A 27,727-nucleotide genomic window follows, 5' to 3' on the forward strand; every position below is an offset into this window, starting at 1 on the left:
TTGCACAAATACTTATTCACAACAACATTAAAAAATACTGGGAATAAAGCAAACATAACTAACACACACTCGAAAACTTCTACTACTAGAAGTTAATCTTCTGAAAGAAAATAATAAAATAACCATCAAAAGCACTACCAAACAACTTTTCAAAAGCGTTAAGTTTTGAATGAAGATTTTTAAATCAACTAATGAATTACCAAAAATGGATTTTATGGTAATGATTAGTTGAAAATATGCAGTGACTTTTGTGATCTACTGTTTGATTGATTGTTTGGGTCGATCGAACTGATTGACTGATTGTCGGTTTGATTTGTAAAATTTACTTTTACCGGTCAAGTTTGGTCGGCATTGGGCGATGCAAAGGACTACTCCTTATGCGCGGACTTTCAGTACTGGCACTACAACAATAATAATTATAATTTTTTTATAACATAGTCTTTGAAATGCAATAATCTGCACACAAACATACATACATACGTACAAGTTAGATTCATAAAAATATTAATTATACAAACTAATACTTGATATTGATGTTAAAGTGTTTTTGTGTATTCCCTTTTGTAAAAAAAAAATATTTGTAATATTTCAAAATAAAAGCTAATGCAAAAAAAGCACACTGTAACACATATATTTAAGCTTTTTAATACTGATCTAACAAAGCTGCTTATTTACTATATAATAAATAATATAGAGATGAACTGAAGCAATATTCAATGTAAAAAATTTGCTAATATCTATTTCAGATATTGAGTTTTTGGAAATAATAATTTGAACGAACAATGGCCATATACATGTGTTTTATATAGCCATCCACTTTAACAGCTAAGGTTTCAAAAATTTTGTTTTTTAAATATTGCATTTTTCGCAATTTATTATTAGAAAGCAAAATACTGCACATATTTGTATATATTTTCAAAAACTAATAACATTCTGCACAGAAAGTGTATTTAAAATACAATAATGAAAGCATAAGCAGAACAATATTCCGTTTGCTAAGCGTGTAATGCTTGGAAAATGCTCGGGCGTATCAAAGTTTCAAATTACAAACATCTACAACTACATTTACTTAATTTTTAAAATAAAGGCGGATATATTCCGTGAAGCAAGTATTCGAAACTTAAATAAACATTTTGTTGCATATTTATGAATCAAAACCGTTTTCCCGACTTGTATCTTTTGTATGCAGATATTTGTGTAAAAGAATAATATTTTAACGGTCACTTATATACACATATACATATATAGTATTATAGTCACTTTTCTTAATTACCACTCATTTAAATCGGATGTTCATATTAATTTAAACGTAAGCAAACGAATTATGCAAAAATTAATTTCTTATTTCAAAATACCAGTCCGACATCGGATGTCCTAAAATAAAGGAAGATGCCAATTTACCGGATGTCAAAGGTTTACATAAATATTTTATTATAATTAATTAATTAAGTTCCGATTACTCTTTTTTTATAAAATACCTGTTCAGTTACCTTTTTTGTAAACGCTTTTATAACGTATGTAAAAATTAAATATAATTGGTTATATACAACTACTTATGTAATTCGTTATTTTGACTTCAGCTCGTTATTCTTTTAAATAAGCAATATGTGTAGCAATTTGTTCTTGTTTCTAAAAAGCTAGTTTTTTCGTTACTACTAAATAAATATGTATATTATCGTATGAATTCTAACATTCTTTTGTGTAATATATTATATAATATGTATAAGTAGCAAATAATTGATACTTACGGAACTGTTTGTCTGATGGTACTCTCAATGTTGCTGTCTGAGTACAGGCCAATGGGAGAGTTGAATTGTTTGTGGAATACCTGTAATATAGGTAATTAAAGAATTAGTACAGCGAATAACTGAAAGACCTTAAACACAAAGGACATAATTTTCAAATATAGCATTTTTGTAAACATACCCTGCCAGAATCGGCATCCTGACCAACAACCTTGTGCAACATGGTGTCAGCGACACGTTGCTTCATCACACTGTCATGAAAATCGTGGCCGCGGTTAGCGCGCACAGCCGGATTTGGGTGATACCTCAAGTAAGATTCTGTGGTTGGGGCATCCTTCTTGACCTTGGCACCGGGAAGTACCAATGGAGTTGTGCGGTAGGGCTATGAAAAATAAGAAATATATAAATAAATTATAAAATTGTCACAAGGTTTTGTTTTATTCGATATTTTCTAATTAATTTTCATTAAAGCTTTAGTGTTAAGAACAAATGAGTTTCATTTCAGTACCAAAAGTAGTTCTAATCCATTGTTTTGTAATTCTATATTAGTACATACCGTGGGATAAGAATATATGACGTCGTAGATTAGAAAAAGTCAATGTGAGATATATTCGAAAATACTACCAAATAGCAAAAAAATAATATTATTATGTTTCGAAAAAACAAATATTGCAAATTAACACAAAATTCACATAAAACAATTTAGAGTCAAGGTACATAAATTAATTGTGAAAACATTTAAAGAGTTTAGAGCAAAATGTATGGGCACTGCAAATAAGCATTAAGGATTGCATATAATACGCAGGCATATACATGTATATTTACATACACATTGCTTAAAAGAACGAATTTCAAAATACTTATATTGGAAGACTTTTATAAAAGCTCGCAGAATATTTTCAATAATTCTAGAAATATTATTCTCAGAACATTTTTATACATATGTATATACATCCGTACACGTATATACTCCTTTGTATATAAATATGCGTGTATATAGTACTCTCCTATCTCAGTTTGCCTCCTACAACCATTAATACTCTCTCTACATTCCTTTATGTTTAAACATTTGCTCTCATTTTATTTTTATAATATCTTACGTAATGGTAACAGACTACACATTTCATTTTAGTTTTGGGAGAACACTAGTAGAGAAAATTTATATTATACATGTTTTGGTTCAAATATCATTAAGCCAAAGACGTAAGACAGTAAAATACATATTTATTTCCGTAAGTATAACCATTTTTGCAAAACGTGTTACACCCTGTGCGGAGTGAAATGGCAACCACAGTGTCACCTGTATTATATGACAGCTGTCATTGAGTGTTTGGCGCCCAACAATTTATTTCTTGATTACTTGTCCAGCATTTTTATTATAATTACTGAAAGAAAAGAATAGAATTGGTTTTTAATACGAAATTGTTTTGTAAAATTATTTTTCAAATATGACCACAGTTCGTCGATCGACAAGACTGAGCAGTGTTGGTAGATCAACACCTACACCGTCAGCTGCAAGCATACAAACACCATCACGGCGATCAGAAGTTTGGTGTAGACGCCAAACAAAGCATTGTACAACAAGTGACGAGGAAGACGAAAGCACTTTGAACAAATCAACAACGCTAGCAGAAATAGATAAAGAAAATACTAAAACTACCAACATTATGAGTAAAGCGAAAGGTAAAGCACAAGCAAAAGTAAAAGATTTGAACGATGTTCAGGAACCTAAAACACCACGTCGGGTGAAGGCAATACGTACTTCAATTTCTAGCAAAGCAACGCCACAAACAAAAAAACGTAGCAATCAAGAGCAAAATTATCAAAGTGAAGAAGAACATGATATCGCAGGCTCTGTACAAAATGTATCTCCACCAAAGTTAGCACGTTGGAAGCACAAAACTGAGTTGATCAGCCCTTCCAGGTTAATTCATAGATTAAGTATTGACGAACGTAAGCAAATAGACAGCGATGAAGAAGATCATCATACGCCCACAAAAACAGAAAATGAAGAAACACAGGTAACACCTACACGTAACAAATACCAAAGTGCACGACGTGTGCTAAATAGTGCAGAAACGCAACATTTACCTGGACGCGAACAACAGCTTCAAGAGTTAAGAGAATTTTTTCATATGCATTTACAGGAACAACGTTCCGGTAGTTTATATGTTTCAGGTCAACCAGGTACTGGCAAAACTGCTTGTCTTTCACTGCTTTTGAGGTCGTCTGAGTTGTCAAAACAATTGCAATGTGTTTACATAAATTGTACGTCAATTGCTAGTATAAATGGTGTCTATAAGAAGCTATGTACCGAGCTCAAGTTACATCCTGCTGGACGAACTGAACGTGATTATCAAGCAGCTGTACAGCAACACTTACGTACAGCGCGTCGCATGTTACTCATTGTTTTAGATGAAATCGATCAACTCTGCAGTACAAAACAATCGGTGCTTTACACTATTTTTGAGTGGCCTTCATTACCAGGAGCGCGGCTCCTTTTGGTGGGCATAGCTAATAGTCTTGATCTCACCGAACGCACTTTGATGCGTCTAAATGCCCGTTGTGAACTAAAGCCACAGCACATGCATTTTCCACCATACACAAAACAACAAATTGTCGAAATATTTCGTGCACGCCTAGAAGAAGCTGGTGTGCTGGAGGTTTTTCCACCTGTTACTCTGCAACTTTTGGCAGCCAAAGTCAGTGCTGTGAGTGGAGATGTACGACGTGCATTGGATATTGGCAGACGAGTAGCCGAAATAGCGGAACAACAGATGAAGATAGGACAGAAAAAAATTAATCTTGATAGTTTGGCTTTGGGAGAGAATGATGCTGAAAAGACTGAAGAAGGTAAACTCAAATCATCTAAACTATTTATGTAAGCTTACTAACTTGTGTTTTCTTTGCAGTTGTTTTAAAACCTGTTCAAGTGACACAAGTCGCTGAGGTGTTAAATAAAGTCTATGGTGTTTCACAGAATTTACAAGAAGACATTGAAGACTCGTTTCCACTGCAGCAAAAGATTGTGTTATGCAGCCTAATGTTGATGCTACGAAAAGAACGTAATAAAGACATAACTATAGGACGATTGCATGAGGTATACCGACGTGTATGTGTTAAACGTAACATACACGCTTTGGATCAAGCCGAATTTGCCGGACTAGTTGACTTAATTGAGACACGTGGCATACTACGAATCATGCGTAAGAAAGAACCACGTCTATGCAAAGTAGTGCTACAATGGGACGAAGAAGAAGTGAATGGCGCTTTGAGGGACAAACAGTTGATTGCTTCAATATTGGACGACACCGCTTGCCTAGGAAATAAATAGCAACTTACTTGCTCTAAATGTTGGTGTATAATAAATCAAAATAAGACCCTACTATTTATTGAAAACATTTAAATCAAATTAATTTTAATATGAGACTTGTTACGCAAAGTTTTATTCATTAAAATATAAAAAAAAAAAAAAAAAACATATTTATCATTCAATTCACAGTGCATAAATTTTGTAGGTTAAGTTATTTCAAAAACGTCGACGAACGGATATGTAATGTGTGAGTAATTAAAGTTAATTCAGCTCAAAATTATCTAAAGCTTACAATCTTTGGTTTATATGCGCGTACAATATTATTTACGTATATACATATCTTTTTTGAATTGGTAACAAACTAAATAGTTTTTTTTTTAGTTTTCAATACGAAAAATGTACAGCGCACCTATAAACCATGGCATTTGTTTGGCTTTGTGCTTGTTGCATTTGTGTGCAGTTGGCGACATTCGTTTGTTCTTGACAATTTAAAGGAATACATTGTTTTAAAATATCGTCGCAATTTCTCTGCGTATTAAGGGGGAAGAGTGCAGCAAAATGTGCAAGCATAAATAGTATATATTTGGATTCTTTCGTAAATATACTTTGACCATGAAAATGTACGTTTACAAATATGTATGCTTTTATATGTTGTTGATGTAATTAATTTTAGATTTTACACAATATATTTAAAAATTTCGAAATAAAAATAGATTCGATCGAAAAACAAAAACGCTTCAGCGTTAGTTTTTAGTGGTGATTTTTAAAACCACCGAAAAACAATGATCAATAAGAGCATATATTTAGAAATACATATGTATATGCGCATATGTTGACATTTAAACATATTTCAATAACAAAAAAGCGAGAGCAATCAAATAATCTTGAAAAATAATTTGCACACGAAATTTGTGAAAAAGTGAAAATGGACGTGACAAAGCAGGTGTGGTCTAATTAAATTTGTTTACTGCAAAWGGCGTAGAAATACATATATTATATATGTGCACATGTTTGTAAATACATGAAAAAAGTTTGATGTAAAGCAATATCTATTATTTATATTATTAAGTGATTATTCACAACTGCAGAAACTTTTATTTTATTTTCAAGAATACTGTCGTCTTTTATATGTCCTCCAAGCAGCGTTTACAAAATTATATTATCGAATTTGTCTTGTACTTGTTGAAAGTAAAATTGAAATGTGCATAAATACATTATATAAAAATTTTCCGCTCCCATAAATATACGTACATAGAAAATATATTTTGTGCCTGAAGAATCTGCTACTTTGTTTATAGCTTTGTAAAAGCAATATTTGAAACAAATACATACGTACATACATTGCTATATATAAAATACTATACAGGATATACACACATACATTTGCATAGTAAGGTTTTAGTGAGTCCTAAAAGTCAAAATGATAATGCGAGAATGAATTTATTTTACAACAAATGTTTATAGGCGTGGTGTTCTAAATACGAGCATGTACTATGTCTATATGCAAGACTGTGTGTTTGGCTGTTGCTGCTACCCAACCATAGCGAAAGTATAAATTGTAGCAGTAATGATGAATCCCACAGACTTTAATGTTAATTTTCATTTTTGTACAGCTACTTTTTCATTTTTTATTTCAAATTATTTTCCTTTTTTTTATTTTTTTTGTTGTGTTTGTTCGCTAATGAGTTGCCTGCGCTTCCTCAGCTTTCTAAAAATAATTCAGATAATTCAGATATATATTTCAAAGGCGTACTTTTGCGCCGATACATTGGCAAAATTGTTGAATTTTCAAAATATCACAAATTTCCATCTCATTTAACTGCATACGTGTTGTTTGCATGTATTTTTTTTTTTTTTTTTTTTTTTTTTTTTTTTTTTTTTTTTTTTTTTTTTTTTTTTTTTTTTTTTTTTTTTTTTTTTTTCACGATGGAGAACGTACGGACGTACAAAGATTGCGCATATATTTCAAGTGGGAATTTGAGTTAGAATATTCTAGAGACCACCAGAACGCGCATGTGGGAGCTTTGTTTACAAAGTGTATTTAGTTTTGCTGTTTTTGTGTTTTGGAAATGCGCAAAAATGTATTTATAATAAATAAAAATATAAAAGTCGGGAGAACTTTGGTATGTTAGAGGTTGGAAATCGTCCATAATACATGCATATGTATATAGTTATGTAGCTTGATATGATATGAGTAGAAGACTGTGTTGGTACGTTACTTATGTATGTGTATGTCAAAATTATAATATATAAAAAATATAGTACTAGTATATGCATATATATTTATGTATGTATGTGTGTATGTGTTTGTGCAAATATCGTTTGCATATTCTAACCGATATGAAAGACATTGTTGAGCTTTAAATATTAAAACATAATGTTATTTAATGTAATTAACAAATGTATTTAAAGTTTTGAAATTCTTAAAAAAAAGTATCTAAAATTAGCATTATATTTTTTTAAATTTGTTTAAATATGATATGAAATATGTTTATCACCAATTTTTTTAAATTTGTAATATAGATGTTTCGAAAGCTTCACGTATTAACTTGCATGGCTGTACAAGAATTCATATTAACAATGTATGCAGGTGGGTGATAAATTAAATTTTGATTATTGTAGTAATGTTAAAATTTCACTAATTTGTAACCAATTTTTTCTTAACAAAATAATCATATATTGAAAAAAATATTTACAACTGTAAAATTAACTGTTATTATTAAATTAATTCTTTGTTATTGTAGTAATGTTAAAATTTCTCTATTTGTTACCGAATTTTTTAAACAAAATAATCATATTTTGCAAAAAATATTTTCAATTGCAAAATTTACTGTTATTGTTCAGTCTATTTTTAACGCTATGTAATACCTCATTATAATTTTTAAATTTCACTAACTTGTTACCAAATTTTTTTAAACAAAAAAACCTACTTTGAACAAAAATCTAATGTTTGTAGTTAACCGTTATTCTAACCCACTTACTATGTATGCATGTACACATATGTAAGTTAGAAAGTTATAGCTTCCTTAGTTGCGTTGGCTTACTTGGTATTGAATGCATTCATTCAGGTCCGGTTGGGCCCTATAGTAGTGTGGGGTTCCGTTTTTGAATTGAACGTATTCCATTTTTCTCTGTGGTTTTGTGTGTTTTGTATGTGTGCAACTTTAAATTTAATTTGTCAACGCCCTTATTTTGCGTGGAAAAAGTAGAAAAACAAAAAACAAAACGAATAATATAGAAACAATTGTGACAATTATATAACAAAATTAACACTATTCAACGTCACTAGTATTCATAGTTCTATTTAGAGTTCTTCTTGTTGGTCTACGAAATTAAGTTGAATATAAATTTAAGAAATATTAAACTATTGAACTATTAATTAAAAGAAATCGACCAACTTTTCCGTTGAATTCTGTTAAATTTTGAAGAAAATGTCGTTTTCACTTGCTCGTCAATTCGTACTCGTAGTTTAGAGATCGTTTGGAATTTTGTTAATTTTTTTTTCTTTGCTTGTGTTCACTACTTAAACTTCTAAGGATTTGATCTGAATTTTTCAATATTCCGAAAGCAACTGAATTTTAATTTTTCACAAATTGTCGATGTTTTCCACATCTGTCTGAATTTTCAAATATTTAATCCACATATTGTATATGCAAATATGTTTTTGTGCATGTATATGTTATAGATATGTGTGTCTGAAATCACATAGGCTATCAACAACAATAACAATGCCAGCAAATATTCAGAAAAATTTGAATTTTAATATAATGAAGCTTCCTAAAGGAGAAGAGAGCCTATATGTATGTATAAATGTATATATATATATACGTATGTGTGTGTATGTGGCCTTTATGGCCGAACGATTGTGTACAGGCACACCAATTAGCTCATCTCGTACATTCCATTGGCCACTGCCAGACGGTCATTTGAATGAATTCGTATATATACACACATTTTCATATATATTTACTTATTTCATACATTTGTACATACATACATACATACATATAAATAAGTGTGTTTGTGTGCAGTGGGAGCTGTAGAGAACAAACCCAAATGGTTTGCTCCGCCAGAGAGCACTTTCCTGTGAATATAGTAAGCCGCGAGCATTTATTTCATTTCAAAATTATTTTCGATAATACCGTTATGTGCTATTTGGCGCAAAAAAAAATGAATAAAAACCAATAAACTTGGACTTGTGTACGGCATATTTAGCAACACCCACACGCTTTTTTGGCCAAGGCAGCATTGCGCGGGGGGCGGCAGGCAGCTGTGGCCAACTGTGTGGCACTGAACAATTTCGAAAATTTGGAAAATAAAAATATATTTCATATATGCACATAGCCTTCGGGACGTTTATACTCGGACCCAATGCGAAAATTTCGAGATATGAACATGAAAATTGTGGGACGTGAGATTTAAATGCGTTTATGTGCGTGTATATGTAAGTGTTAAGTTCGCTTTTTGTTGGTGGCTAGAATTTGAGAATTTTCGAGATCTTAAAATAGAGTGAAGCGAATTTTCGGCATTAAGATGGTACGACTGCGTTTGCCTAGTTTTTTGACGCCCACACACAAATTTGGCTGTACGAAATGTATCAGCGCACACAAGTTTTCGAGATCTCAAACGAGCGAGTGCTGAAATTTTTTGGCCAACGGAACATGTTACCATGATAAGTATATATGTACAAATGCACAGGTGTAGGTGTATAAAGTGTTTTTGAGTCACTAGCGGCCACTCTATTTTTGTGCGCAAATTTATTACATTACACAAAGACAAGCTGGTTTTCGAGATCTTAAACACTTTATGGTGAAATTTTGTATGATTATATAAATAGTTTTTGCATCATCACCGATCACGATGCTATTTTTGATTTTGAAAATCAAGGAGTGTATTGGAATTCTTTGTGGAATTGGCTCATATATTTTTAACTGATTTTTTAATTAAATAATTGTATGTATTTTTAACCACGTTTGCGATCATAGAGTTTAAGCTGACTTTACCTCTGAATGCAGCTTAGATACTGAATCACGTCGGTCTCTGTTTCAGGAACTTTAATCTGAACATAGTAATTTTAAGTTTGCCACGAAGTTTGCAACACCCAGAAGGAAACATTGGAGATCCTATATATCATCTATAATGAATGGCCAGCGTGACCGGCTGATTATACTAAATACGTATGTCCATCTGTCTGCATAGGTGAACTAGTCGGAAATATCGATCTGAAATTTTGTGCACGTCCTCTTCTCCTTAAGAGCAACTGTCGATTTCGGACTACTTTAGCACATAGCTGACTTTCAAGCTGACCGATCAAAATCAGGTACTTGTATGGAATTTTTTCTTATTAGAAAATATATTTTCACAAAGTTTAGCATTGATTAGTGCCCAACATAAGCCCACAATCTCTGAGCATATCGTTCAGATGAAACCATTATGGCATATAGCTGTCATATAAGCGTACTGGATAAAATCAAGTCTAATCTGTATGGAAAACTTTTATATTTAATGAGTTATCTTCACCAAATTCTACATAGATCGAACGACTGTAGCATATATGTAGCTGTTATATAAAGTCAGCGCTCAAAATCGAGTTTGAGATCCTGTCGTTAGAATCTGTCCAGGAATAGAATAGCCTTTGAAAATAGATTTTGAACTTTTTTGACTGTTTCTTTGAATTAAACTCACCAGAGTATCTTTTGGAACTTAGTAATTTTGGTTTCTCTATGTATAGTTGTTAAGAAGAAAAGTACTTAAGGGATTACAAGGGTTTAGGGGTTTAAAAAAATCTAATCTTTTTTGTCCTATTAAATTCTACAACACCTCTAGAATAGTGTACTCAATTTTCACGTTGATCCAAATAATATTTTCGGAGATACAGCCTTGAGAACCTGTACATTCGAAGCTAACTAGGTTAAGTGCGCCGTCTTTAAAGGCATTTTTCTCGAAACTGTGCTTTTGAAGTCGGTTGGCAAGAACCAATTTTCAGTTTCGTTTGTCATTCGTCCAAGTTATAAGTTAACTAAAACTCATAGTTGTTCACTTTAGATGATCCTGTAAGGAGTTAACCTGCCAGCGCGGGCGCATCTTTTTTCTGAGTGGTCTGAATTGTCGTAGCAATGCTTAATTGTTTTAAATATTTTTTTCAAAGATTTCAGAAATTGCTTTGTTAATAGTGTATGTATGTAACAATAAAATTTTTTAATAAAATATTTCATTTTTATGACAAAAAATTTTTGAAAAAAGGTTGTTTTTTATCCAGGGAAACCTATGTAACCCCATAAATTTGATTAATATTTTTATATAAAATTATTTAAAAAAAAAATTAAATTTAAAAATTTTTTTAATAAAAATACTTCTTTGTTTATGTTATAAAAAAATGCTTTTGAGTATCAGGGCTCTTAAATCTTAAGTTCAATAAACCAATTAATTGCAAAAATGCAAGTCTGCATGCAAGAATATGTTTTTGTTAGCATTTAATATATACATATATACATAAATATATTCAAACGGTGTTAACATTAATTAAATGTCCAATTTCCATTTGGTGCGGTTGCGTTTTGTTTTCCACAGAAGATTTAACTTGTTTTTAATTCTAACCTCATTTCAGTAAATATGTATGTACAAAAGCCATTTTTATACACAAGACTTATGCATAAATAAATATTATATGTAGAAAATATAGACTCATACGAAACAATATATAATATGAATATGAATATGAAGATTTTATATAAGCCAAATATTTATGTCAACACAGGTATTTGAAATCGACAGGCAGGCATATATATGTAAACATATGTATGTATATATATTTCCATTTTTTTATATGATACGGGATGATATGATATGGTATGTATATATACATACATACATATGTCTACATATTATATGTATATGTAAATCGCAATCACGTATGTATGATTGAGCAGACCCCACCTACAATCTCATAAATAAGTAAACAAACAAAATAATAAAAATCATGCACACACACGTACACCAACCAAATTGCTAAAAACCAAAAGCATGAGCAATGAACGTTCAACATGTGTGCTGTAAACACCTTGAAGTGCTAAAATTACACCGTCACATGAATTGTCCTTGAAAATTTTCTTGAATCATCATCAACTCGCGAGCATCATCATTAGCTACATCATCACTGTCGTTGAGGGAATTTGTACTTGTTGTTATTTTCAAATTTGTGAAAGTTGAAGCAATGGCAAAAAGTCAAAAAGAGGTTTGTCAGAGCTCAGCAAGTTGCAGATCACTCATACGCCGTGTCGCACATAACTGCAGTATCAAACATGCAACCATAAACACACACATACATGCATATGTATGCATATCGTGTGTATAAATATTTATAAAATCATTAATTTGACCCACTGTCCGCCCCATTCGAATACTCTTATAAATCGAACACTCTGCTAATGCTCATTATCATTGCCTTCATAATTACCATAAGCAGCTGGGCGTTATTGCGGATGTCAATGTCAGAAAGGTATTTCGAATGAACAGGCCGGCATATGTACGCACATACATACATACGTCCGTATGGCTTGCATATGCACTACAAAGTATTGTTTGTTGTTTTTGTTGGCTGCCACTTCTGCAGTTGGCTTTCGTTTGGCCTGTGTACGTCATAGCCTCTTCTCGACGATATTTGTTTTATTTTCGTTGTGCATATGCTTTTAGTTTGTACTATTAATAAGCACTGAAAGTAAGTATTCGAAAACCAACAAAAAAAAAAAATCTAAGACGCCCTTCAGCACAGGCGACCTTTTCTTCGAAGTTCATGCTCTCACTTAGGGATTGAATGTACAAGATGACTAGCCTTCAACGGAAACACAAGGCACAATAAATTATTGAAAATACATACATACATAAACACATAAAAAACATACATACGTTAAAATTACAACATGTTGTGGCTGGCTCGGCACTAACAGTTGCTACATTTGATCATGAATATTTTTGTCGAAAGTGTTAGCCCTTGCTTTTCCTTCCATTTATTTTTTATTTATACTATTAGACCCTATGTTGTCGGATCCATGTAAAAAAGAAGGATTTTAGAAAAATAATTTTACGATTTTTGTCAAAGTCGTGCCTGATTTGGGTTGCTGTACAGCATATCTATTACCACTACATCACTGCGACTGTTTAACATTCAGTTTAAGTGAGGATACAGTTCTAGAAATTGGCTTCAAAATAAAACTACCTCAGCTGTATGGATGCTTCGGAGTTTCCTTAAGGAGCTCTTTTACCAAGCTTGTGCCTGAATATATTTAGCTTATCTATCCTAATAAATGGTTTTTCAATAGGCATATTACAAAATTATACCGGTTGGGACAGCAAACGGGCTATATTTTTTCCACTTCTTTTGATATTTCTCTTCACTGCCTTTTTATCATGAAAATATATACGATTAATTATTTAATTAATTAAAATTTACTACCGAAACTCAGAGTCAGACTTTAAGAGCACTACATTCAATTTATGGTCGTCATAATCGTCCTGTCAGATCAAAAATTGAGCGTCTAGTGGAAAAAATTTAATTCATAGGCACTGTACAAAATGTTGTCGTGCCTGTGAGACAAAGAAGTGCCCGAAGTGTCGAGTATATTGCTGTCACTACCGCATCAATTGAGGAAGACCCAAATCAGTTTCTCATACGTCATTCTCAAGCGTTAGGCATCGCTGTGTCATTTGACCACCGGATGATGGTCACTTATTGATCCAGATTTTCAGCGAAAAATCACGTTCAGCGATAAAGCTCATTTCTGGCTGAATGGCTTCATCAATAAGTAAAATATGCGTTATTGGTCGGGCAGCAATCCACACGTACTCCATTCATTCACCATTGCATTCCAAAAAATTACAGTTTGGTGTAGTTTATCGCCTGACGGCCTCATTGGGCGTTTCTTACTTTTTCCGTGATGATTACGTACGGTACGTTACTGCGAATGGGAATCGCTGCCGCTCAGTGATAACCAAATATTTTTGGCACGAATTGGTTGATATGGACTTGGACAACAGAACGGCGCCACAAGTCACACAGCGAAAATTACAATCGATTTATTGAAAACCAAGTTTAGTGAATGTGTTATATGACGAAATTGAGGACACGGCCCTAAACCGCACTTTCCCCCTTAATATATTCTATTCACGGTAGAACGTATAATCTAATAACCTATTTAACCAAGGGTTAATTAAGCCCGATTCTATTTTTCCTTGCTTCCATTAGAAAATTTGAAGGCTTCGCATTGCTGTTGAAAATGTATTAGGAACGCTAATTGAAGCAATTTTTGAAATTTTTGAAAAAAAAATATTTGCAGTCATCTTAAACATGCTGTACTTCAGACATAGTAGAAAGTGTAGTTTTCGAAGATTTATTGCATACTTTTAGGCGCAGTAATAGTGATATTTACTTTCGTGAGTATGAAAAATGTTTTAGTAAAAACTACACTTTTTTGTATTTTTCAAAATGATAATATCGCTCAGTTTCATATTTGAATGGCTTTAAACCAAAAACAATTTATTTTCGCATTCGTCTTTAGAAAGCAATTAGCAATATTACTTCATTTGTTAGCAAATTTCAAATAAATGTAACAACAACAATTTTACTAATGCAACGAAAGCAGTGTTAGAAGCGTTTGGCAGCATAGCGGTTTTTATTGACTCACTTGATTCACAATGGCCGCTTGTTCCTCGGCGACGTCTTGCTGGTGATCACGTGTTGGCATCGGGCTGAAGCAGCCGCCCTGTGGCTGTGGCAACGGTGGCACATAGCCGCCCGAGGCGTTCAGTTTCGGAAATACTGTTTGCGGCAATGAATCAACAGGCAGTTGTAGAGCGCGCTCATATTGGCCGGGTCCTGGCAAGAATGGTGAGGGTCCTCTGCGCGAATAAGAGAGGAATTGAAACAGAAACTTTATATACGAATATGTGCACAAAAGTGTGTACTTGCCTATGTGGCACATTGGCATTGGTTAAATCTGGACTAATGCTATTCACCGGTGAGGGACCTAGCCCAGCTTTGTATGGATCGCTGCCAAGTCCTTGTGTGTATGCGATTTTACTGTCACGATGTACGACGATTTTAATTTCATTGCCTGCATTACGGAATAACGTCTCGGCGTCAGCGTGGCTTACGTCACGTGCATCATAGTCACGTATCTTGGCGATAATGTCGCCGCGCAGCACCTCTCCGTAGGCGGGACTGCCGACTTGAACCTGTTGGATAAAAAAATATAATTTTAATTTAACTTTTGACTTGATGAAAATTGTAATTTTTATGGGGTTACATACAGTTAGAATTTAAAAAGAAAATCAATTTTTTTATTTTATTTTCTTAATATATGTACATATATTATACTTAAAAATACACACATATGATTTCATATCGTTCCGTTGAATATTTTTGAAGATACACTCAAATTTGAAAATTCGTTTTTCTCAAATGGTGTTTTTAAAGTCGGTGTCCAAAATTACACGAAAACGACTAAGCCGAGTAGTCTCAACACGAGCTTCTTAATATATATTTTATACTAATTCAACGAAGATTTTTTTTCACCAATCAATATTTTTTTATAAACAATTTAAGGCCGAAAATTGGTCAAAAATCGATCTTTTTGTGAAACCGCCCTTTTGTCAAAAAGTTTTATTTTGCGTGTTCTTCCGATTAATTATTAGATTTAGCATTACTTTAACGAAGTCTGTTAGATTTTTCAATTATAAAGGATCCAGTTCAAAGATATAGTGGTCACCGCAAAATGTCATTTTTGAGAGGAGCGCCTGAAAATCAGCTGTAGTAGAAATATTATAATATCAAGCTTTTTACACGAAAAACTTCTTTTTGCAGAAATCATGCAAATCTTTATACACATGTCATAGGTCATGCTGGTCACTTTTTCTTCAGAAATTCAATATGGCTTCAATAGCCAAATATGCATTCCGCCGAGCGCATATTTCTGTTTTGGACCCAAAAAAAAAAAAAGAAAATCAATAAAACCAAATCTGGCGATTTTCATTGAAATATCCTCAAAATGTATGTAATATAAATCCCCACGTATTGTTAAATTGAATACCAAAAATAAAATATGTATTAGATATATGTATCTAAAATAAAGACTTAATGTAGTTGGGTGAGACTTTTCTTTGATTATTATTAGGTTTCATATGAAAAATAGATTAATGCAGTGAAGCCTTCTCTAATTCAAGTAAAACTTGTAATTCCAATAAATGATTATTGCTCTTCTGGTGTACTTCACCATATACCGGGTTTTCCAACAGGTATGATATTATGTCGTTTCCGCCATTCATGTCATCTGTAAGTTATGTCTTCGTATTCTGTAAAGTTTACAATTCCATCAAGGAAAGATATACACAAGAACATCGTTTACAAAATATTAAATTTTGTTATCAAAATAGTCGTTCTCCAATTACAACTTCTCGTGCGCTTTTGTCATTTCTTGGTCGTAATAATCGTCCACCGCTCCTCGCTATTCGTCGAATTGTTGAAAATATCGAGCGTACATTTTCTTTATACATATAAGGTTCAAGTGCCAAAAAAGGCAAAGAACCACTCAAGTAAAGGATTTGGGCTTGCATCCGTATAAAATTGTTCTCACTCAAAAACTATGTCAATGGAGAGCGGCATAGATCAATGATAACCAAGTTTCTATGGCCGCAATCAGAAGAAGTTGAACTTGACAATATCTCGTTCCAACAAGACTGGGATACGTTCCACAGAGCACGTGCAATAATCAAATTATTGCGATAAATGTTTAGAGATTCGATTATTTTAAGAAAATTTGAAATTAAATTGCCGCCAAGAAGTTGTGATTTAATAGTATTAAACTACTTCTTATGGAGTTATTTTAAGTAACTGGTCTTTAACCAGACTCTCTTTAAGCTTTAGAAGTCAATATTGAAAGTGCTATTCATGTCATACATAGTTGAAAGAATACTCGAAATTGGGTTCATCGAATTCGTTCCTGCAAAAGAAGTTGTGGGGGAAATTTGAATGATGTTGTTATAGATAGTACTTCATACTAAATAAAAAAATATTTGAATTTCTTTAACAGTTAGTACAATCCTCCTCTGTCAGTTCGAGAGCAAGATCATTTCAAAATCGCTTAAGATAATTTTAGGAGTATCGCTACAAAACTTGAGTGTTATTGGTTCATACATTCTCCTATTTGGAATTAGATTCATTAATATCCTCTATTAGTAGGCACTGTAGAGTAGATTGATTTTGGAAAAAATATTTGAGATATGTAGATGAAAGGTATTACAAGATACCACTAGAACAGCCGTGAATCTGACCGAGTTGATCCAGCTGAAATAAATCACAGCCAATTCACCAATTTCGCCGAGGGAGGAAGAAGAGGAGAGGCGCTTAAATAATTTCATATCGCCTCCTTTCATACAACAATTAGCATCTATTAGAGAGTGTTTAGTCACTGCGGTGAGATAAAACTTGCTCACAGCCAATCGTTCACAAGAAGGCGAAATGTTCATAATATCGCTCGATAATAACATTTTTTGCAAAAGCCTGAAAATATTCAAACCCATCTAATTCTTCAAAACATAATGTTCTGTTGCACCAGAATTTATTGCTGTCTTACTTATTTTCCCTCAGATTACTTAATTGTAAACATTTTATTACATTTTGGCACATAATTATCCAATGCATTTTCGACGTTTTTTTGGTGTGAAATATACATCCTCTTGTTTAGACACACATACTCGTACATACATAATTATTAGCATTATGTTGTATAAACAATTTTCGCAAATACGTCTGCTTTCGTCACATAAATTACATTTAATGGTGACCGAAATTCGCTCATAAATGTTTCTATCTTGTCAAATGTGAAATATTATTGTGTTTTTTGGGGCTCATTAAGCAGAGCGAGGACGCAGCCTTCGATTTTGCGATCTTTTTTCGATTGATTGAGATTGCGAAACGCGCAAACATGTGTAATTGACTCTGATTTATGCAAATATTTTCCAAAAACTGATTTTATTAATTTTCCACTTTCACACAAAGCTCTAAACTGTTTGCCCAAACTATCACTTAGTCTAGAAAAAATTTATTACTGATACTAAAAAAATTAGTAGTAAAATATCTATGATCGAAAAGCTTTTGGAAAATATTCTCTTGAAATAATTTAAATAAATTTCTTCCCACATACATTTTAATACAAACAATTTCATAAATACTTAAGGAAAGACTGAGTTCAAAAATTACAGGAAGCAGTACTAAATAAATGTATCGAAATTACCACTTACTTTTCGCTCGCTTATGACTAAAATATAAACCACATGACGTTTCACTTAATTTACCATGTTGAATATAAGGCTGATAATATACAAGGTGGTTTCCAAAGGACATTTTCAATCTAGCGTCCCTAGTGGCGTTAGAATTTGCTATATTTATCGATTGTTCAGTGAAAATTTCACGACATTTCGTTGATTGGAAGTGAAGCCATTGCGTTTTAAGTGTTAGTATGTTTGTGTAATCAGTGCAAAAATGAGCTTCGACAAGTAGCCAAAATTTAATTTTGTTTTAAAATTGGTAAACTTTTACCGAAATGTTTCTATTGATGAAACAAGTTTATGGCTATGATTGTCTATCCCGTAGTAGAGTGCACGTGGTTTCAAAGTTTTCAAAGAAGTCGTGAGGACATAAATGACGATCAACATGTGGACCAATCAAAATCCGTGGTCACCGGAAATTCCATCAAAACTATGTGTGAATTCATTAAAAATCAGCCGTAATTATTATTGAAATTCATGGAAATGGAAGTAAACATCTCCAAAACTGCGATTTATCGCATTTTGACCGAACATTTGGGCTTACGAAAGACGTGTGCACGGTTTGTTCCGCACAAATTGACTGACGACCAAAAATTTCTCTCATTGATAGACGCTTGTGACCAATTATTTGACCAAAAATCACATTTTAACCATTAACCATCCGCGTATTCACCTGGTATAGTACCAGGACTTCTTCCTTTTCATTACAGCGTTATACAGACGTAAAAGCGTTATACAGACGTAGAGGCCATTCAAAAGACTTGCACCGACATACTGGCGGCCATACCGGCCAACGAGCTAAAACACTCGTTCGACATGCTTTTGGACCGTGAAAAAAGCTGTATTGAATAAAATAAATTGATTTGCCGAAAAACCGGTTTGTCTGTGTTTTTTTTAAAGTCGTGTTTATTTTGGAAAACACTTTGTAGACTGTAATTATTTTCCAAGATTTTTTTAAAGGATTGTGCCTCTTATAAATAGCTTTTTTTTTTCATTTAATAAATCGAAAAACTTTTTATGGCTTAATGTACACTTTTCAGTAAGAGTTCTCTTAGTTGAACAATGAAAAAATATTCTAGTAAACTCGAAGCTTTTGGACAGGTCAGTTTGGCATTTAAACCTTTCAACGAGTTTGTATCGCAACTGTATTTTTCAAATCGGGAGACCATGATCTCGGAAACTATAAGGTGATAGGTGATATCACCTGAAATTTTAACTCAAGTTCACGGTAATATTGTATGTATATAAAACTATCAACTTTTTATATCCTGTACGAAGTCTGTACGTCCGTCTGTGTGTCTTACCGTTTGTTTATATGCGAACTAATTCCTTAGTCTTTAAGATAGCAATCAGAAAATTTGGACTTGTGCTTCTCTCACCAAGTGTTTGCTCGTTTGTCGGTACCGCCAAAATCGGACCACTGTAGCATAAAGCTGCCATACAAATTCATCAAGATATTTTGGCATAGATTATTTTCCAAGGCAACACCACAAGACCGACACTGACCGATCAAAATCAAGTCCTTCTATGGAACCTTTTTCTGTGAAGGATATTAACAATTTTTTTATAAAGTAAGGCCTTTCTAGCGGCCTAAACTAGCTTATCTAGCTTTTCATTCCCAAACAAGTGAGTTAAAGAAGTTTAAAATCGCTGCTTTTTTTATTACTACCTATCGGATCTAACTGTGCACCCAAGACTAGTTAATGTAAGGTCATCAGCGATCTGCACTATGCATCTTAAAAGAAAAGAACAAAATTTTTTCTGTTGGACATCATAATTGAACTCTTCTATGAAGTGCTTATTTACTTTATAAAAAGTTTTTGAATTTCCCATCAAAATTAATCAAATTTTTGTTATTAAAAAACTCACTGCATTAACGATGCGCGCAATTTACTTCGGAATTGAATAATGGTGCCAAATAATATGTATGTTTGTCTGTACATTAAGACACATAAGATCATTTATATGTTTTTATTGTGTACTTAAGACAGAAAATTAAATGAAATAAAGTGGGAAATCGCAAACATATTTATTTTGAACTTGCGAGCGTTTTCCCACAATGCTCCTCCTTAACACCCCTCACGCTGCATACACACACACACATACATATTTATGTAAATTCTTGCAGTTTACAAAAATATTATTGCTTGTTGTTGTTTACTGTTTGCAGCTTGTTTTGATTTCACATTTCTTTGTTTGTTTGCCACGAAACACATACATCGCTGCGGTGTGCAGAATGCAATGGCAATGATAAAGGCAGCCAAAGACACAAGCCACAATTTGGCAATCGGCAGCCAAAGCATTCGAGGTTCTTCATTTTATATATACTTGTGTCTCTTTTATTTTATTTTCTTGATATATTTATTTTCAATGAATCGCGTAGCAAGCACATGCACGTCCCTTTTTGTTGCAACGACACACTAAACAAAATCGTGATCTTAAGATCATGTTACATAATTATCGCATGAGAGAAAAATTTCCACTGAATTTTTATTTGCAATGCGTTCATTTGTGTGTTATGTCTTATGATTACCCTGGTTATGATGAGCGGTGTATCCAGATCATTGCCACCGACGAGACGTATACCCCAGGGCGTTTCGGGGCCATCACGTCGCAGCACAACAGTGAATTCATGCAATTTCGGGCTCATTGTCTGCCACGAAAAGCGCACGACAAATATATACGTTTAAAAAACAACAATGAACACTCGATGAACTGGCGCACAAAGGACACTTTTTGGAGACTTTTTCTCAACTGCGGTCAAGACTTCTAAAAAAACGTACAAAAATCACAGCGCGTTGGTGAACTCGCGAACACAATACAGCCCAGTGGTCCGTAAATGGCAAAGTCTTATCGCTTATCGAAAAGCAATGATGACGCCGACGACAAATATACGATATGCGATCTATTGTCGCGCGGGACAAGACAACGACAACGTTCTGCTTCGGTACGATCGGTGGCACTGTGACTACGTTGCAACAAAACGTTTATACACTGAAAATTCGCAGACGATTTGATCGCGCTGAAAGTTGCTCAAGCACTAAATTTAAAAGCGGCAAACAAACATCGCATCGAACTTGCGGCGGAAGCCGAAATGCTTTTATGTGTTATTTTCTTCGACGTTTTTGTGATCATACATCAAACCCCTGCTTGATTAACCCCGCTCCTGTCTGTACTTTCTTTGACTTTTGTTTACATTTTTTTGCCTTCGACGGACTTTGTGGATTTTCATTGTATACACAGTTACAGATTTTACTTGCTAAGTTTTGTGTATTCTTTTTTTTTTTTTTTTTTTTTTTTTTTTTTTTTTTTTTTTTTTTTTTTTTTTTTTTTTTTTTTTTTTTTTTTGGCGATAAAATCATAAAAAATGGGAACTCAAATAAATTCGTAAAATAAAAAATATGAAATGCGAAGCAGAAACTAAAACGGATATGAATAAGCATATAAACGAATTTATAAGATTTGTATATTTAGTATATTTACTTACTCATATGTTTTTACAATATACAGGGTGTTCCATATGTTATGTCGACTCGTAAACATTGAATAACGGTGTTATTCATTAACCGATCCAGATATTTAGATACGTTTTCTAAATCTCAATTCGAAAGATTTCTAAGCGTTTTTATGCGACCCTGAATCCGGTCAGTGAAAGTGAAGGAGGGCTAGATTGTTATATAAGTTTAAGAGGTGTTTCATGGAGGATGAGGGAGACTGCGTCTGTGAAAAAGGCGACCGCGCAACTCCATTTCATTTCTAAATAGCCAAAGAAATTGAAGCTTAACTGTTCTTTTTCTATTACTAAGTACTTATCGGATCTGGGTGTGACCAAAGACTAGTGAATGATGTCTAAATTCCCTATTCCTGCCATGAAGTTAATACCTGGTTAGACTGGTTTGGGTATTGCAGAAACTTCAGTCTCAATAACTTCAGAATGGGAACGGATAGGAGCTCCGTTAGCTTCGTGAAATTCAGACAAGCCCAGCAAACTCAGTTCAAGATAGAGCATAATAGGTCTAATTTTCGCCTCAGCATAGTTCAGTTTTCAATGGTTGGGATTTCTAACTGAACACTGGCCGATTGGAATTCATGCGAGAAGATTAAACAGTTTACCACATGTCAGTTACATCCGCTACTCGGAAGGTTCAAATGTTCCGTCAGACCAAAGCTAAGACACCTCGAATCTCATACTTTAGATATTCAAGTGAAATTGTGGAAATAGGAATAAAGCACTTAAGCAGATTCCCCAGTCAACATTTCCGTACACAGCCAAGCTGCTATCGAGGCGGTAACCTCGTATCGTAGGTATCGAAGGAAATGAAATAGTGGGCGAGATTGCCAAGAATAGTGTACGGCTAACATCTGAAAATCAACATTGGGAAACCCATGCATTGTCTGTTCGACGAACTCGACAGAAGCGTGGTCAAGAAAATAAAAAGCCGATGGAACGATTTACCTGGGTGCAAAACTGCAAAAGTCATTCTATCACTCGTCTGTAGGAACATGATGGAAATACTAACTGATCACTGTCTGGAGGCGATACACATCCGCAAGATGGGGCTGACAGATCGGGACGACTGCAGCAAATGCCAAGAGCAGAGCACCTAACCTAAGCGGCTTTGTGATAGGCTTAAATCACTAAGTCGATGGCTGATTTTCAAGTGTAGAAGTTTTGAATTTGACTTCGTAAAGAACGATACATATCAGTCTAAGTGCTATCCCACGTCACTTTGAGGGATCAGCCATCTAACCTAACCCAACCTATCGGATCGCTCTTATAAATGAGTTGCTCATAGATATTTAGTATTTATACGACGCCAAAAAATTTTGGTGCACCCTGTAAAACTTTGTACAATAGTGTCTATGTGCATATGTGTTTACACAGGTAAGTGCAAATTAATTTCCTGGTCCGGCCGCAGCTACTTATTCGACATGATCTTTAGTAAAGTAAAGATGTGTGCACACGGTGCAGCCGTTACACCCCATGAGGAGGCACAAAATGTCTGGCGCACGCCAAAGTTTGCAATGTTTTGGGAAAAATATCAAACAAAAAACAATAGAGCTCGACACAACAACAATACACACCACCAGCGTGGGCTTGAAATGCTCTACAAATATAAATACATACATACATTTTTACATATTACTCAAAAATCACGTTGGGTAATTTCACTTCGACAGAAACAACATGCGCAAAATATTTATGTGGAAAGTCGTTAAATTTTATTTGTGGACTTATAAAATGTCCAACAACTATATTACAAAGTTCAGAAATAAATATTTCGAAATGAAAAGTGTTTGCTATAATTTGGCCGCAATGTCCGTGCTAAAGTGGATTTTATGTTGAAATATATACAGGCAAATTTATGCGTAATTTAGGTATAATTCAAGGTCGTTTTTAAAAAGCCTAAATAAACAAACGTGTACTACACGCAGCAGGCTAATTAAATCTACTCATTTGATGGTGAGCGACTCACTGCAAGGAGGTGTCCACATGTATGTGCCACGCACTGTACTTGAAGGCGTTTTACTTAATGAAATATTGGTAATTACATAAATTTTCAGCGAGATTAATATTTAAACGTTTTTTATATACTTTTTTTTTGATTGTTGCTTTTGCAGTGCACCAATTTTTTGTAGCAGTCCACACTTGTGCAATATTTTAATAACTTAAAAGTGGGTCAAATAAATAATTTAATTCTGCAGAAAAAGCCAAAAATGAAATTGATCGAATGCGCACAAGTGGGCGGATTGATTAAAGAGCAACAAATGTATTTTTTTAAATGGCATAAAGAATCATATTGCAAATGGGTGATTCGAAGAGTCCTTAAGAAGCGAAATTTATTCATTATTTCCTAGTGAAATGCCATTTTGAGAACAAGCCTTACCTTTTAACATAATTTTTTCATATTTTTAATTAACTGCTACACACCTATTAAAAATTGTCTATTTAAACCTATTTCAATACTTCCACATACGTATTGAAAAATATTGTTGATCAAATTAGATGATGAACAGAGACGCTTATATGATTGTGACATTGTATATTTCGGGATTAGAGAAGAAATAGACTAACATATCAATCATCGAAAATCGCTTTATTGTTTTTCAAAATAATTTCCGTTGAGTGTACCTTATATTGCTATTCCTGGCTAACTTAACACAAAGTGACGAATAACGCAGATATAAGGATCGTTGATTCCACCGGCCCCCAAACTAAACCGTGGTTTTTCCTACATGACGTGGCAGCTCTTGAATCTCTTCAGCTTGCTCTTCGTCCAAAATGTGCAAATTTTACTTTTTTACACTTCAATTGAGTCAGAAATGGATCTCATCGCTGAACAATATTTGCCTCAGAAACTTCGAGTCTTCTTGAAACTTTTCAAGAGTCTATAGAGCGCAGCGATGTCACATGGGAAGGTCGAGTGGCCTCAGTTCTTTCACATGCTGTATTTTGTACGCGATATCGACGTAAAACACGCCAAGTCGTTCCAAACGACGTCGAATCGACTCTCCACGGTCTTCGTGTATACTCTAAGCTACGGCTGCTATATTTTCTTCTTTGCGTACCGCATTCGATCGAATATTATCCAATAATGAATGCTGAGGCTCAAGATGGGTGATGGTATTGGGTATAATATGATATGCAGGCCGATTATGTTGACCATAAGACATTCCTACCGACTACATTTATAGAAATATCGTTTACCCGTATAATTTAATTACGATTTCTGGGTGCTTTTTTGTCACACTATATTTATGTAGTCTTCAAGAATACAAACATTTTATTTTACTATATAAATTTTACACTTATTGAAACTACTACATATTGTATTATATATTAGTTAACCAAAATGTACAACAAGGCGTATACTTAACGTACTCATTGCGCTTATTAACGACAGCACATAGTACATGTATGTAAGTATGTATACATAGGGAATTACCCTGTAAAAGTTTGGTCCAATTAGAAAATAGTATAGACCAAATTTCAAACCGAGTTAAGTACGATGGTGCACTGGACCATGTCGAAAATCGTCTTTTTCCTGATTGTTCGGCAATTTGATTCGATGCTGTCAAAGTATGCATATGTATATGCAAGCACAAGTACAGTTATGCAATACAATATCTAAACGCAAAGACTTTCAACAAATTTTATTGCCATTAAATATAGTTGTGTTTATTTATATTTCTGTGCCACTGGACCAACAACAATGCAATTAGTGGCTGAGAAGCCATCTACGTAAAGCAACTATAAATACTGTAAATGAAAAACAAATTACAAGAAGAAAAACTAAATCAAGTGCGAAACGACACGATAAAACTGCCAATCGGCAAAAACACGAATTCGATTGCAAATCCCAAATGCAAACTTCTTCAAGCAAGGCAGCGTTTTATGCAAATATGTGCATGTATATACATGAAAATACATGTATGTATGCACAAATATGCCACTTGCATTCCGATGCATTCGCGGCGACCTAAATCTTCTCGAATTCAACTCAGCTGACTAATAACCCATTTTATATTTACTTTTGGCCAATTGTTTATCTCACGTTTATTGGCACACATACATACATACATACACACGTCTGTGGGTATTTATTTTTATGCGTCTACAAATAAACACAGGTGTGTGTATAATCACTGCTTTTATTTTAATTTAAAGAACTCGCTAATTTGCCATTTTTTATTTGCCAAACGAACATGCCACTCGTAAAGTCGCAAAATCCGCCGAGCTGAATGGCTTTACTTTTTGTGTAAAAAAATAGAAAACAAAGTACATATTTATTTTTGGACTAAAACTGAGTGGAATTGTATGTTGTCGCAGGATTAAAAATAAAAACAAATCTGTTAAAAAATACGATTTAAAATTAATTGCTATTAATCAACCAGAAAATATACACAGCTAATATAGACATATAAACATAACATATTATTATACTAAGCAACGAAGCAAACATATGTACATATGTACATACATATATTGCTACACTAAGTGACTGACTACGAAGTGATTCAAATACGAGTACCATATTTACGAGCAGTTTGAGTGCCAAAGATAATTTTGTTTAATACTAGAGTATTTGCAATCTTCACTAGAATAATGAAATAAACCAAGTTACTGAGTATATCAGACACTAGGCTGTTAGCATTACTTGCTCACAAGTGATCACTATTAAAAACAAGAAAAAGGTCAATCTCGGCTGTAAGGAAACTTAATACTTAAATTTTTTTTATAATAAAAGGGTATATCTTGATTGTGATCATTTCAGTTTGGGAGCTAAAGGGTGATCCATTTCGGGGTACCCCATTTTTTTAAATGAAAATCATATAAACTCCAATTATTTATTTTTTGAAGATTGTCTCTTTCAATTGTTGACCACGACTACTTCTCACATGGCCTTTCCGTTGGGTCCAATTTTCGACAACTCGTTCAAGCATTTCGAATGGTAATTGCTCTCTCTATAAATTGATTGACGCGAAGTGTGGGAAGTGGGGCCATCTTGTTTAACCCAAATATCGCAGAGGTCACGAGTTTCATATTCAATCATCAAATAGTTGGTTATCGAAAATCGAAAGGTCGATCAGCTACAGTTCTTGAACAAGCTATATTTCTTATGCTATCGAACGGCGCCGAATCGACTCTCCACGGTCTTCGTGTGCATTCTCAATTACGGCATTTTCTCAAATGCGTGCTGGTAGTGGTCTATTCGGTCGAATATATTCCAATAATGAATGTTGGGGCTCAAGATGGGTGATGGAGTTGCGAATCTTACGCTCAGTAGGCCGATTACGTTAACTATAAGTTGAGCGAAGCGCGCGAAACACATTCTTTACAGAACGTGCATTTTCGTGATAAAGTTGAACGATTTGTAAACTTTGTGCAGGCGCAAGTCTTATTATAATGAAATGCAAAACAACACTGAACAAAAATAACATGACAACTTGAAAGAAATACTTCTACTTGGATGACCCAATAAAAAGATATGTATAAATGATCAACCTGACGAGCTGAGTTGATTCAGTCATGTCCGTCTGTCTGTATATACGCCAAAAAGCTGCTTATTTGTCAGATATCTCAAATAGTTTTTGAGTATCAGCCTTCTAAAGTGTAGCTGCTCGATTCAATAACTTCAAACAATTTATCTTAAAACGCGTTTTTATACCATTTGTCAATTTTTTATTTATTTCGAAAGGACAATAGCTTATTATATGGAATTTTTTTAGGCTTCATTTATATACTACGAAGGACTGTAAGTTCAAGCTCAATGTTTTACATTGCCTTTGTGGTAATCATTATTGATAACTTGTACTATTTCCAAAACTCAGAGCGTCGTTTTGAACA

General features: G+C 33.7%; 2 protein-coding genes across 12 annotated transcripts in view; one reads left to right on the top strand and one right to left on the bottom strand.

The window, feature by feature from the left end:
• Positions 1-27,727, bottom strand: part of LOC108976772 (probable serine/threonine-protein kinase DDB_G0280133) — a 37,467-nt gene that overhangs the window by 7,563 nt on the left and 2,177 nt on the right. For 4 of the 11 annotated variants that reach the window (XM_018946061.1, XM_018946065.1, XM_018946064.1 and 1 more), the window contains exons 2-5: positions 15,023-15,288; positions 14,739-14,952; positions 1,927-2,127; positions 1,749-1,828 (exon numbers count right to left, since the gene is read on the bottom strand). In XM_018946061.1, coding sequence (XP_018801606.1) covers positions 1,749-1,828; positions 1,927-2,127; positions 14,739-14,952; positions 15,023-15,288 — 761 coding nt within the window. Of the gene's footprint in view, positions 1-332; positions 402-1,748; positions 1,829-1,926; positions 2,128-8,102; positions 8,245-8,456; positions 8,653-14,738; positions 14,953-15,022; positions 15,289-20,911; positions 21,424-27,727 lie in introns of those variants that run through there. The other 7 variants (XM_018946062.1, XM_018946060.1, XM_018946063.1 and 4 more) reach the window with 7 other exon arrangements.
• On the top strand, positions 2,786-5,198 carry LOC108976771 (cell division control protein 6 homolog). The gene is made up of 2 exons (XM_018946059.1): positions 2,786-4,598; positions 4,658-5,198. The coding sequence occupies exons 1-2, from the start codon at positions 3,194-3,196 to the stop codon at positions 5,077-5,079; spliced, it is 1,827 nt and encodes a 608-aa protein (XP_018801604.1). The 5' UTR covers positions 2,786-3,193; the 3' UTR covers positions 5,080-5,198.

The sequence above is a fragment of the Bactrocera latifrons genome, unplaced genomic scaffold (genome assembly GCF_001853355.1).
Source record: "Bactrocera latifrons isolate USDA-ARS-PBARC rearing strain unplaced genomic scaffold, ASM185335v1 scaffold_8, whole genome shotgun sequence".
In the NCBI taxonomy this organism is placed as follows: Eukaryota; Metazoa; Arthropoda; class Insecta; order Diptera; family Tephritidae; genus Bactrocera; species Bactrocera latifrons.